Source organism: Coregonus clupeaformis, chromosome 21 (genome assembly GCF_020615455.1).
Source record: "Coregonus clupeaformis isolate EN_2021a chromosome 21, ASM2061545v1, whole genome shotgun sequence".
In the NCBI taxonomy this organism is placed as follows: Eukaryota; Metazoa; Chordata; class Actinopteri; order Salmoniformes; family Salmonidae; genus Coregonus; species Coregonus clupeaformis.
The window spans coordinates 30,182,847-30,196,340 of record NC_059212.1 but is presented as its reverse complement, the minus strand read 5'-3'; the positions used below and the strand labels follow the sequence as shown (position 1 = coordinate 30,196,340).

General features: G+C 39.7%; 1 protein-coding gene across 1 annotated transcript; it reads right to left on the bottom strand.

Moving 5' to 3' along the window:
* Window positions 1-579: 579 nt before the first annotated feature.
* Window positions 580-12,537, bottom strand: nmnat2 (nicotinamide nucleotide adenylyltransferase 2). Its single transcript, XM_041842023.1, has 11 exons — window positions 12,336-12,537; window positions 9,433-9,521; window positions 8,699-8,766; window positions 8,118-8,196; window positions 4,895-5,024; window positions 4,314-4,394; window positions 4,149-4,193; window positions 3,856-3,932; window positions 3,406-3,507; window positions 3,158-3,225; window positions 580-2,528 (listed from the first exon to the last, which is right to left on the bottom strand). Exons 1-11 carry the CDS (start codon window positions 12,418-12,420, stop codon window positions 2,426-2,428), a joined length of 927 nt encoding a protein of 308 aa, XP_041697957.1. The 5' UTR covers window positions 12,421-12,537; the 3' UTR covers window positions 580-2,425.
* Window positions 12,538-13,494: the final 957 nt, after the last annotated feature.

Here is a 13,494-nt window from a genome sequence, read left to right as displayed (position 1 = left end):
TTCTACCACGATTGCCCTAAAAATAAATACTTTACCTAAGCATATAATCATATTTCCCATTGATTGATCGTGGTTTTTCAGATCTCCTAACAGTACTGTTTGTAGGTCCATCTGAACACAGACATTATGACTCAGCAACCACTCCTGGACCTGACTCCAAAAGCGAGCCACCGAAGCACAGTACAAAAATAAATGATCTGTTGATTCTGTTTCTTTGTTGCAGTCTGCACAGGGCTGACTGTTCAATGCCCCTTATAGTGAACATTATTTTTGTGGCAAGAATTTATATAATAGTTTAAATTGAAAAGAACAGATTGATGTGTCAAATGTTGTTTTATATATCAGTTCATAAACCCAATGACGTGGTATTGGAACATCAAAAATCTGTTCCCAACTATCTTGAATTTTATGCGGTATAGTCAAACCTCTCGACCTTAAGTTAAACTGATACAATTTATACTAGTCATTTTAAGCCATGCATGGTTTTTGATTGGCAGCAGACAAACTAATTCATCCCTTTCTCTTATGAGTAATTGCCACATCCATTTTTATGTCAGAGCTGCGATGAGTTGGTTATACTTTTGTATTGAGCATACATCTCCATACACCTTTGTTAATTACTTGCTTGTGTGACAAAATTTGACTGTCCTTATTTACAATGTCATTCATAAACATTGTCTTTCCTCTATCAGTACACTGGAGTTTAGCCATATTATTTTCTGTAATATTTGTTCTGCCTCTTCTGGAGGATGAAATTGGAATTGTAACCAACTCTGTATGCCTTTAAACAGGGTTCCATTGTCAAATGTAGCCTGCTCAAAAAACAGTTTGGATTTAGATATCATTTTCAGTCTTTTTAAGTGAGAGGTTTAATTCTTTAATATTCAATAGTTTTAACCCTCCAACTCATGTTCGTTATGTAAATATGCCTGTTTTAACGTTTTCTGGCCATTCCAGATAAAATGTAATATTACTTTCGACACGACTTGAAAATTGTCTATTGATAGTCTTGCATCATGTCAGGCTTCTATGCTCTCCACAAGGCTGGAGAATGACATTACTATATGGACAACTAGCACTTGTGTGTCTATTTCTTAAAAATCATGAACCATGACATTTCCGGAAATAGTGGAATGTATTTTGCTTTTGCTTCCTTGCTATTAAAATTGAATAACCTAATAATCTTAGCCAAATTTACACATACAAAGCTACTGTAAATATGTATGCAAGATGCTTTGGTCACAATTAAAACCACTTATTAAACCAAAATGTGCACATATACACTCATTTACCCTTCCTTGCAGTAAGACTGTATAAAGCAAGGGTTACACTCAATGCTCATTAAACCAAACTGTCTAAAGTGTCTTGGCCCTGACCATGAGAAGTTTTAGTAAGAAACTACTGATCAAAGGCTATATCCCCACTTCCTTTGCAGTACAACATTAGAGCACATTTATTTCAGATTGATGTTATTATGACAGAGTGTTAAGTGCAAGGAGAGGGAGAGACTTGCATATGTGAATTCATCCCCATGGCACATGAAATGCAGTTCTGTAGTTTGTGCGGTTGTTTTTTTCCTCAATATTTAAAAGAATCTTGAGCAGCTAGCTACATAGCACAAAGTAAGAAACAGGTTAATTGCATTTGTTTTGGGAGTCGTGGTCATTTTCCCAGTGGCAAGCAGAAGAAACTTGTAAAATCCTTTGCACACAAAAAGAAATCAATGTACAAATCATTCTCTTATGTGCAAACAGATGTACATTTTGCATGAATGCCCACTGAAGACCAAACATTTAGGCATTGATATGCAATCGCAGATACATCAATACAGATACTTCTGTACATACAGTAGATTTAGAGTGAATAGAAAATGAAGTGAGGGGTGGGTACCCACTATATGTTCGTTTTTTTGCAAACACTTTCACAACATATCATATCTACGACATGAGTAAGTACTCATGTCAGAACAGAAACTTTCTAAGCATGCAGTCTAAAAACGGAGAGATTTAAATCAACAGCAAAGGCCTAAATGCAATAGGTTACAATCTCTGCACACTCTCTTCATGATGTCAAGGCTGCATCCTAAATTTCACCCTATTCCCTATAAAGTGCACTATTGTTGGCAAGGTCTAAAGTAGTGCACAATAGGGAAAATTATGCTACTTGGGACACAACCCAAAACCCCATCCCCCTCTCTATCCCACCCGGCCGGCGCAGCTTACACAAAGTCAGTTGTGAAGGTGGTCCACACGTACACACAGCTCTCAGGCACCTCGCTGTACATCCACAGGTCAGATGGGTCACTATGATACAGTAAGAAGGGACATGGATATCTTTAAATGGAAAAGCACTAGCTCAAGAGGAGTATACGTTTCACATGAAAGACAGACTGGGACAATATGCCAGCAGGCCAAAGCAGTAGTTCCTATCCAGAAGCATTGATGTAGAGCTGACTCTGCAGGATGTAGTCGATGACTGGCTGGTTCAGGTAGTCCACCACATGGCCGTCACCGTGCTGCAGGGCCAGTCTGAGGGAAGGGAACAACCATAGAATTACAATGATTAGAATGTTCTATGGGAACAGCTTAGTTCAACCTCTAGGTGCGGTTTCTTGGACACAGACTAAGCCTAGTCCTGGACTAAAAAGCAAGCTTAATGGAGAATCTACATTGAAATAGCTTTTTAGTCTAGGACTAGGCTTAATCTGTGTTCGGGAAACTGCCCCCTAATGTTTAGCAAACGTTTTGGTTACACCCAAGAGCCACTAAACAGCAACCGAAGTGGTACATTAAGAGACATCCATATTTGTGAAAAATAACCAAACTTTTCCAGAGTGAAAAAGAGACAATAATAATAAAGAACAGTCCATCATTATTTATTAAATATTCCTAATGGAGGCCCAATGATGGTAGATCAATTATAATTAAGCAATAAGGCATGAGGGGGTGTGGTATATGGCCAATATACCACGGCTAAGGGCTGTTCTTAGGCATGACCCCCGAGGTGCCTATTGCTATTATAAACTGGTTACCAATGTAATTAGAGCAGTAAAAAAAAAAAAAAATGTTTTGTCATCCCTGTGGTATACTGATATACCACGGCTGTCAGCCAATCAGCATTCAGGGCTCGAACCACCCAGTTTACAATTCACACTAACCTGCTCTTGGTTGAACTGACAATGGACATTGGGTGGTTGGCATCGTCTTTTACTACAGTGATGTTATCCTGGAAAAAAAAGTTTTACACGTTATAGAATTAATAAATTGACATTTATAATTTTCTGTGGTTCAGAGTTGATGTTAATACATTAACATAATACGCTTTTAATAGATTACATTATCAAGCTTATTGGTTTTCCACTTTTCACCAAGCTCATGACTCATAGGCTCATAATGTAGATTCTACCTTGTACTTGCGCAGCACAGAGGAATGGTTCATTATCCTCTCTGTATCAACTCCGTCCCGAGGCACAACAACAATCCCAAAGTCTCCCACAATCACCTCCATCTGCAAACCATTTGTATGACACATTGCAGTATTACCTTCCAATGCTAATGAAATGGGTGACTGTAATAGTTTTGGTAAAGTATCTCGAATGCAACATTATGCTCATTAGGGTATCAAATCATTTGCATTCATGACTCTAAGTGGACACTGGATAGATTAAAATGTCGTCATTATTCAAAACTATTCGTCTTGCAGTGTTCCCTTTGACCTCTACAGGTCTGACTATGTTTGCTTTAATAGAACTTTAGCGCATGCCATTAGGCAGGTATATATACTATGCAAAGAAATACAATTATTTTTCACAACAGACCTAAGAAGATGGGTAAGAGAAAGAGTGAGAGGGCTTACATCACTGTCTTTCCATAGGCCAGGGATGCAGAATGACTCCAGAAGATCACTGCCACATAGGAGCAAGATGCGCAACTCTGGACAATAGAGAGGAAGACAGAAATTAGACACCCAATAAACAAAGAGTTGGATAAGATAACTTCCTTTTCAATGATTCGATAATGAAGTTATTATGGGTCGTTAAGGGAAAATCTAATGACCTAAGCAAAAGCTTTTGTATTCTGACGATATACTGTATGCAATATTGGTAATATATAAATCTTATGGAGACATACAAAAGAGTGTTAACTCACCAATTTCCTCATATCGCATTGCAGTGCCAAGGTTGGCATTTTCATCTTTTGAGATAAAATTAAAAATGATACAAGAAAAGGTTATAATTTCATTAATCAATCGTGACCTTACTATACACTTAGAATTGTATGTTTTTCAGGAAGTTGCTTGTGTAGCCTACTTACCTACAAAGGTGAAACGGTCAATGTGGGGGCGAACACAGCAAATTTTGCCCAAGCTCTCACTCATCTTCCCCCACAGCTTAACTGTTTAGGTATATGGAAGAAAACATCAGTAAAAGAAAAGGAAAGCCGCACACTCTAGGAGCTCAGATGCAATAATTTAATATTCTAATAACCAACGTATAATATTATACCCTGATGAAGACAGCTTGTCTGTCGAAACGTTGGTTATTAGGATATTAAATTATTGCATCTGAGCTCCTAGAGTGTCCGGCTTTCCTTTTCTTTTTCAAGTGTTTTACGCCGTCAGCCAGCACCTCGCCTAAATAGGTGTGCGTTTCTTTCGCCTTTATCTTAATATGGAAGAAAACATCAGACATTTTCTAGCGGCAAATTACATCCATTGAAAAATATTTACAGAGCAGACAATTAATTTCCCTGTACATTATAACAACGTTTCCTCTTTTTCATCAACAATAAATTATATTGCAGATTTTCAAGGAATTAGACCTTGATTCTCATCCTAATCCAAATGGCATACATTTTTATCTCAAATACGTTTGTATATATACACAATCACTCACTGGCAATGGGCTTGTTGTTTATTGTGTTGTGGTTCTGATAGATGGCAGTCTGAGTCTTATTCTGTGGTTGGCCGATCACTGGAGTTGTGGACGGTGTGTTCACATTGGATAGAATACACCCTGTGACTCTCTGTGGACAGGAAAACACCATAATTGACACTTGTAGTCCCAGGGAATTTGATCCAGCTTAGGTCAGCAGCACAAACAGATTGCCCACATTCTGATGGAAGGATTGGATTTGTCACATACTACCAACATGATGTAATTGAAAAGTGTCAATCTGGTACGTTTTTGCAAAAAGTGACACATCAAGAAACATAACGAGTATGTGCATTCATTATGTTAAATTGGGGGAAGATTAGTGTCATAATATTGATGCCTAGAGATAAGCGCCAAAGTGCGCTCTCTCTCTCGCTCTCTCTCTCTCCCCCTTCTTTCACCCCTCCACCCTCTCACCCTCCTCTCTCTCTCCCTCTCTCTCTCTCTCTCTCTCTCTCTCTCTCTCTCTATCTATTCTGTAATCCCCCTCTCCATCTCTCTCTCTTCTCTCTCCCCCTCCCTTCCTCTTGCTATCTTTCTCTCCCTCTATCTATCACTCTCTCTATTCACCAACCCTCCCTCCCTCCCTCTATTTGCCTCCCTCTGTCTCTCTCTCTACCTCCTTATATCCCCCATCCTTCTCTTTGCTCTCCCTCTCCTTCTTTCACCCCCTCTCTCTCCCTCCTCTCTCCCTTCTATTTATCATTTTCTTCTCTCTCCCTCCTCTCTTTCCCTATCCCCACCCCCCCGCTCTCTCTTTACACAGAGGGTTTTACCTGAAACCCAAAAGGGTTCTACCTGGAACCAAAAAGGGTTCTTCAAAGGGTTTACCTTTGGGATAGCCGAAGAACCCTTTTAGGTTCTAGATAGAAAAAAAGGTGTTAAGAGTGTAATGCACTATATATGGAATAGGGTGCCATTTGGACAAAGGTGTTAAGAGTGTAATGCACTATATATGGAGTAGGGTGCCATATGGAACATACCTAAGGGTTCTACTAGTGAAGACTTTTGAATTAGGTATTAATGAGCTTCATGCCCTCCACCATTACCATCTCAAGAGAATCGCAATCCTTCTTAACAACATAGATTGATAGAATCAATATCGAAATGTATGACGATCTGACACCACCCACAAGTATTTTATTCAGTAGTCTTAGTCCATGATAAATGCATTTGTTTGCTTCTTCACTTTCGGTTGTTTCATGTAATCCCTTTATGAGTCAGAAGGCCTCCTGGGGTCACTTGCCCCAGTTTCAATGCCCCAGTTTCAAGCTTTGACGTTAAGAACTGACCGTTTCACAGAGGATGGAATCCAGTGTTTTTGTGTAACTGCAGGGTGAGAATGAAGGACCATCTTGAGGATGAATTAAGCCACTTCCCGTTGCCACAGGAAGCTGAACCTCATCACAAGGCATCCCTGTAAAGTCACGATGGGTTGTCTGCAAGGATGGTTAGCTAGCTCAATCGCAGTTCACGGGGGCGTCATGGTTATGTAATGGCTGTACGTAATGTTTTTCTATGGAAAAATGTTTTCACTGTGAAGAGTTAATTTCACATGGTCAGGTGTAGGCTTGCGTTCATCGGGAGTGTCTGCTGAACGATCCCATATGTGAATTGTGTTTCTAGACTTAATCATTCTAATGATGTCAAAAGCACCTTATCTCTAGGAATTTTACACATTTGTGACCGGCGACTGTTATGACCCGGCATATGAAATTTGAAGTCAATCGGCCCAAAATTATTTTGGACCTCCATTGGACACAATGGTCTTGCAATACTAGAGGACCTCTGTTTGTCTGTCTGTCTGTCTGTCTGTCTGTCTGTCTGTCTGTCTGTCTGTCTGTCTGTCTGTCTGTCTGTCTGTCTGTCTGTCTGTCTGTCTGTCTGTCTGTCTGTCTGTCTGTCCGTCTGTCTGTGAGTGTGTCTGTCTGTCTGAGTCTTTCACCAAATTACACATTTCAAATTTAGCACCAACTTTTTTGCTATATAGAGGGGGGATTATAGAATAGAGATAGATAGAGGGGGAAGGAGAGCGAGAGAGAGAATGAGGGAGAGAAGAGAGAGAGAGAGGGAGGGAAGGGTAGAGGGTGGAGGGGGTGAAAGAATGGGAGGGGTGAGAAGAAAAGGAAAGGGGATAAAGATGAGGTAGAGAGAGAGGCAGAGGGAGGGAGGGAGGGAGGGAGGGAGGGAGGGAGGGAAGAGAGAGAGAAGAGGGCGGCGCACAATTGGCCCAGCGTCGTCCAGAGTAGGGGAGGGAATGGCCGGCAGGGATGTAGCTCAGTTGGTAGAGCATGGCGTTTGCAACGCCAGGGTTGTGGGTTCGATTCCCACGGGGGGCCAGTATGAAAAATAAAAAAATAATGTATGCACTCACTAACTGTAAGTCGCTCTGGATAAGAGCGTCTGCTAAATGACAAAAAAAAAAAAAGAGAGAAACCAACAGACATGAATGCAATTGATTTATGTGTCAACGACTTGATGCATTTCTATGCATCAATCTCATTGAATGCAATGTATTCACTTAGGCATCAAGACCCTGAAGCTTATCTCTAGGCATCAATATTGTGACACTAATCTTCCCCCCATTGAATGCAATGTATTCACTTAGGCATCATGTATCTGATGCGTAACTCTAGGCATCAATATTGTGACACTAATCTTCCCCCCATTGAATGCAATGTATTCACTTAGGCATCATGTATCTGATGCGTAACTCTAGGCATCAATATTGTGACACTAATCTTCCCCCCCCGAGTGAATGCAATGTATTCACATAAGCCAGATTGATGCTTTTCTGCTGATACCAGGCTGATTCTACAGCAGATGTTTGAAAATAACATAATATTTAGTTGCCGTGGAAACAATCCCAGCATACAGTAAAGGTACGGGTCATTTATAAAAACAGTTCAAATTGCTCTTAGTCCTTATAAATACTTCCACCACACACGTCAACTAGCCAGTGGGCCGTGCATTAATTCATCATCTATGAATACATTCCATACACAGTAGCTAAGTCTGAGGCATTTAGTGTAGGCTACCTTGAACTCTCTTCTCTCTGAACTACCAAATTTTTTATCAAATTGCTCTTGATATTATCCTTCACTGCCGAATGTACAGCTCATGCAATACAGTGTGGCCTGAGTAACCGTAACCAGTCGTTATTCCCTGAGTTGGCCTGGCTTACCTTCATGAGGTCACGATGATGTTCCAGCACACTGCACGTAGTCTGCCATGTGTCCTGGTAGCACTCCCAGGGATCCACTCTGCAGGAAAATAACACATGATAGATGAACAGCTGTGTACTTCTGGGCCTGTATTCATAAAACGCCTCAGAGAAGAAGTACTGATCTAGGATCAGGTCCCCCCCTGTCTATTCATCATAATCTAAAAGGCAAAACTGATCCTAGATCAGCATTCCTACTACTTTTAGATTATGAATACGGGCCCTGATCTCTATCCTTCTCATTAGTAGGATAATAGAACTGATGATATTGCACATCTGCTAAATACCTCACACTGTGTCTTGTTAATGACATTGCCAGAAACACATCCTGTCTCATGGGACTAATAGAGTCCATTCAAGATACTTACTGCCATTCAAGATTCACTTGGACTGTGTCCCAAATGGCACAGTATCCCCTTTATAGTGCACAACTTTTGACCATGCCCATTGGGTTCTTGTCAAAAGTAGTGCACAATGTAGGGAATAGGGTGCCATTTGGTACGCAGTCTTGTTGTTCTGAACGGATATATCCACTGACTCACCTGATCCAGTCAGAGGACTGGACTGCCAGTTGACACATGGTGAGACGATGTCTGCTGGGGACCAGACCCTGTGAACACACAGGGGATCAATAAGCTGCTGCCATTGTGTTCGTTGTGTGCATCCCAAATCACACCCTATTTCCTATATAGTGCAATATTTGGGGAATAGGGTGCCATTTGGGATGCAGACATTGTGTTCATTCTCTCTATTGCGTGCCTCTGCATGGTAATCGACTGGTTTTACATGTTTTATCTATGAGGAATATAGATTTGTGGAAAATGGCTGAAGATTACAGTCTATAACTGATGTCAATCATTTGTGCAACCACAACAATGATAACATACTAATCCAATCCTCATTCATGCTAGAGACACAGTGATGAAAAAAATGCACAGAAGATTCATGATCTGACTGAAACAGCATTTCTCTTACATTTATTATTCATGTTTTCTGTTTCTTATAGAGAGAGAAACTGGGACAAGCTTTTAATTTATTCCAGAAATGGCTCAGGAGAATAGATGACGATAGTATTAGAGGTGGCTTATATAATCTGAATGCAGCAACAACACCTACACAGGAGGACCACCCAAAGCGATCACTCATTCATAAAAATAACCACCAGTTAATTTGCTCTAAATTGTACTCCTGTCAATCAAATCAGATCATTGGTTGAGGTGGTTGTTTGTTAGTTACTCAAACAAATCCACTTCGTAGATATCAAATAATTTCGTACCGGTTTTCCATAGGAGTCATGTACAGGAGAGATGATGCCCCCAATCACAATGAACTTCCCTGTTTTGTGCAGGTATTCTCTGGCTTTCTCTGTAAAGCAGACGCAGTACATACTTGTAAACATACTTATCATAGTTCATAGTGTGCACAACATTACAGTTTTAACCAGGTAACCTGTGTCTTATTGTCTGCCATCAGCTAAATGTTTCCAATTCTGTCATGAGAAGTTTGGTCACTGAATTTCTGCTTGTAATAAACAGTCTATAACGGTGTTGTCATTCAATCATGAATAAATTGTTTTCCACAGGGCACTATTGTGAATCAACCTGATGTGTTGCTGAATATTTTGCTTAGTTACAGTAAATGAAGTCTGACTCGCCAGTGGATCCGTGCAAATTACAATTATTACAGTTCATCTCCAGGGAAACTGATCAAAGAATTCCAGAAGCTTTTTCAGCCTTTTTCAAATTGAAGTTGATTGATGAGGACTTTTTGTTTCGACCACAGGGCAAGCATTCATCTATTCATTCTGTTGTCGTTGTGGAGTTACTGCCTGCATGCCACCAACAGAGAACCTCATTGTTTCAGCCCTCTTCAAGCCTTTATGTGAATGTGGAAAGCTACTGGAGCCTATGTGTTGCAAGTCATCAGCTCAGCTCAAAGTGTGTGATGTACAGTTCCTGTGTAAATTGACCAGAGCCATTACAGATGTAAAGTCATAAAAATATGCATTATTTATTAAGGAAGAGTGGGTACACTCTTAGAAAAGAAGGTGCTATTTCGAATCTAAAAGGGTTAATTGGCTGTCCAAAGGGAGAACCCTTTGAAGAACCCTTTTTGGGTCCAGGAAGAACAATTTTGGTTCCATGAACCCTTTACACAGAGGGTTCTACATGAAACCCAAAAGGGTTCTACCTGGAACCCAAAAGGGTTCTACCTGGAACCAAAAAGGGTTCTTCAAAGGGTTTACCTTTGGGATAGCCGAAGAACCCTTATAGGTTCTAGATAGAAAAAAAGGTGTTATAAGTGTAGTGCACTATATATGGAATAGGGTGCCATTTGGACAAAGGTGTTAAGAGTGTAATGCACTATATATGGAGTAGGGTGCCATATGGAACATACCTAAGGGTTCTACTAGTGAAGACTTTTGAATTAGGTATTAATGAGCTTCATGCCCTCCACCATTACCATCTCAAGAGAATCGCAATCCTTCTTAACAACATAGATTGATAGAATCAATATCGAAATGTATGATGATCTGACACCACCCACAAGTATTTTATTCAGTAGTCTTAGTCCATGATAAATGCATTTGTTTGCTTCTTCACTTTCGGTTGTTTCATGTAATCCCTTTATGAGTCAGAAGGGCTCACTGTGGGGAGTTTCCATTCCACTCATGTGCAGCTAGAGTACTTTCCTTTTTCTATAACAGCCACTGCAAGCAAGGCATGCAGAGAGGTGGTTTGGAAAAATAGGTCATAGAAACATGGATGCTTTTTCCCTCTGCCTCATGATATTCCAGGTTCACTCACTACTGCTGCAGCATAATGATTTCACTCACTCTATTCTAATGACTCTTAGGATTTAGTCATTTTGAAGTTACTAGCCTATGGTGCACCCCCTCCTATTCCTGATTTTGGATGACAGTAATTTAACTCCCTTTTATATAAATTGTTTGCCTCCTTTAGAGGTGCATTCATTTTTATAGCATATAGACATTACTATATATTGGTGGACAAGATAGTTTATGTGTATTATAAAATACAGTACTTTACTAGTTCTACTGTGATTGTTTTCATCAATATACTGATGCATTTGGCTGGCTGTTGAAATGTGATCTCCCTAATTGTAGCATTGTGCAATTACTGAATTGTGTGTAGAATCAGTAATGTTTCAGGTAACAAGAAAACTCTAATATTTTCCTTAGTGATAAGCCATGGTGAAATAGTTATTTCATGTTATTAAATGTCAGTTGAAAACTGACAACAGTTAAGGCAAAGACAACAATGCGTTTGCCTTCATTAACTATTCAAATTGTATGTCAGCAGTCAATGAACATGAAAAAGAAGGGATATACAGGGCAACAATAAAGTCAAAAAGGAGAAAATATTTAGTTATGAGATATAGATTTGCCTATGTGTTTTCTTGTCATTTTGCTGCATTTCCATTCATTGGTGAATACCAGTTGTGTTTTAGCTAATTATTTTACATTATTGATCGGCTGCACAGAAAGATTGTATGCTATTATGATTTGAGATACGATTTCTCATTCATTATGAGTGACGCAGTATCTGCTATCAGGCAACCAATGCCCAAACATGCTGAATAGGCCCCTTGTGTCCAGTTGCTCCACATCCGTATACATGCTGTATTTATATCTCAAACTAGCCTAGCCTGCTCTTTCAAGTCCATTTGCTGTCGTTTTCAGGGCTAGTCAGCCTATGCAGCATACACCTACGTAGGCTACACTGAAATGATACATACTGTGCGCTCAATATAGTTGTATAGGATAATCTAAAGCTGTAGATGTAATGGTTCTGTTGTTAATGAATGTCATTCATACGTAGTGTTCAAAAACAGAGAGTGAAATAAAGACCCCCAACTGAAATTACAATGATTAGACCATTAACTTCATTCTGACATAATCACATTTCCATCACTGAGGCCGTAGCCCATTTCAGCACCTCCCTCATGGACAGCGAATACCAATAAAGGTCTATGGCAAAACATCAACCCAACAACACCACGCAATTCTAACATTATAATGCTGATATATAGGTTAATTTCCATGCTAACCTAGACTCCTAAACGCCTTGCCATTCTTAAACATATCTCCTACCCACAACATCTGGAGCACAAAACATATCTTCAAAATATACAGAACAGCGCGTAGGTAATGCTTACCAAACATATGAATGTGTCCTTTAGTGATGGGGTTAAAACTTCCACATGACAGCAATATAACGTGCGTTTTAGTGTTCTCCGTCATGATATGACTGGATATGAGTTTATTTTCTGCAACTACCGATTTGTTCTCCTTTGTTTTACTGTTAGCGACCGCAGAGAGAGGTAAGGTTCATTTGGATGCGGCAGTATCCCAGTCTCCTCGCAGGATACAGAGCGTCACTGCCCTCTATATTAAAGGCACAGGACCAAAGGCACTCACAGCACTGGAAATCTGAACATGTATGATTGTACAATACAATTTAAAACAATGGGTAGGCTACATACATTGGCTTTTATTATAGACTTTGTGCGGCAAGTAAATCACTAGAAAAATATTAAAATGTTCGTAATAAAACTAAACAAGTATTTACAAGAAAAAACAGCCAAGATTACCAGCACGTTCTGGCCTGGGCTCTTCCAATTGTATCACAGTTTCTATCGTCGGTGTCCTATTTCTACATGTATAGATGAAGGAGATGTGTCAACACCTACTGAATGTACTGAACTCTAAAATACTATTTTGTCAGAAGATTTGTATTACTAATTGAGCTTATGTTAATTGGTTATACAGTGAGGGAAAAAAGTATTTCATCCCCTGCTGATTTTGTACGTTTGCCCACTGACAAAGAAATTATCAGTCTATAAATTTAATGGTAGGTTTATTTGAACAGTGAGAGACAGAATAACAACAAAATCCAGAAAAACGCATGTCAAAAATGTTATAAATTGATTTGCATTTCAATGAGGGAAATACGTATTTGACCCCTCTCAATCAGAAAGATTTCTGGCTCCCAGGTGTCTTTTATACAGGTAAGGAGCTGAGACTTGGAGCACACTCTTAAAGGGAGAGGTGGGGGATAATCCCGCTGCCTTTGTTGGACATACCCCTTTTTTAATTGGCGTTGGCTTGTGCAGTATTGCAACCTCCCTGTTGTAAACGAGCATAGTTATATCTGCCAAGAGGTCTGGATCTTTAATGCAATGATGCATAAAAAATGGACTCAGCTTGTTAAATAGACAATGGAACTGTCAATTGTCTGGGTGATTCCATTCTAGTAACCTATTAATTTTGATCATATTCCTTATCCTGACCAAGGCAATGAGGTCAGACTGTATA

Coding starts and splice junctions, on each gene's coding strand:
- nmnat2 (XM_041842023.1), bottom strand. CDS start 12,420: ATGACGGAGAACACTAAAACGCACGTTATATTGCTGTCATGTGGAAGT. Junction 9,522..12,335: donor AGGACACATTCATATGTTTG/GTAAGCATTACC, acceptor TCTGCTTTACAG/AGAAAGCCAGAGAATACCTG. Junction 8,767..9,432: donor ATGACTCCTATGGAAAACCG/GTACGAAATTAT, acceptor GTGTGTTCACAG/GGTCTGGTCCCCAGCAGACA.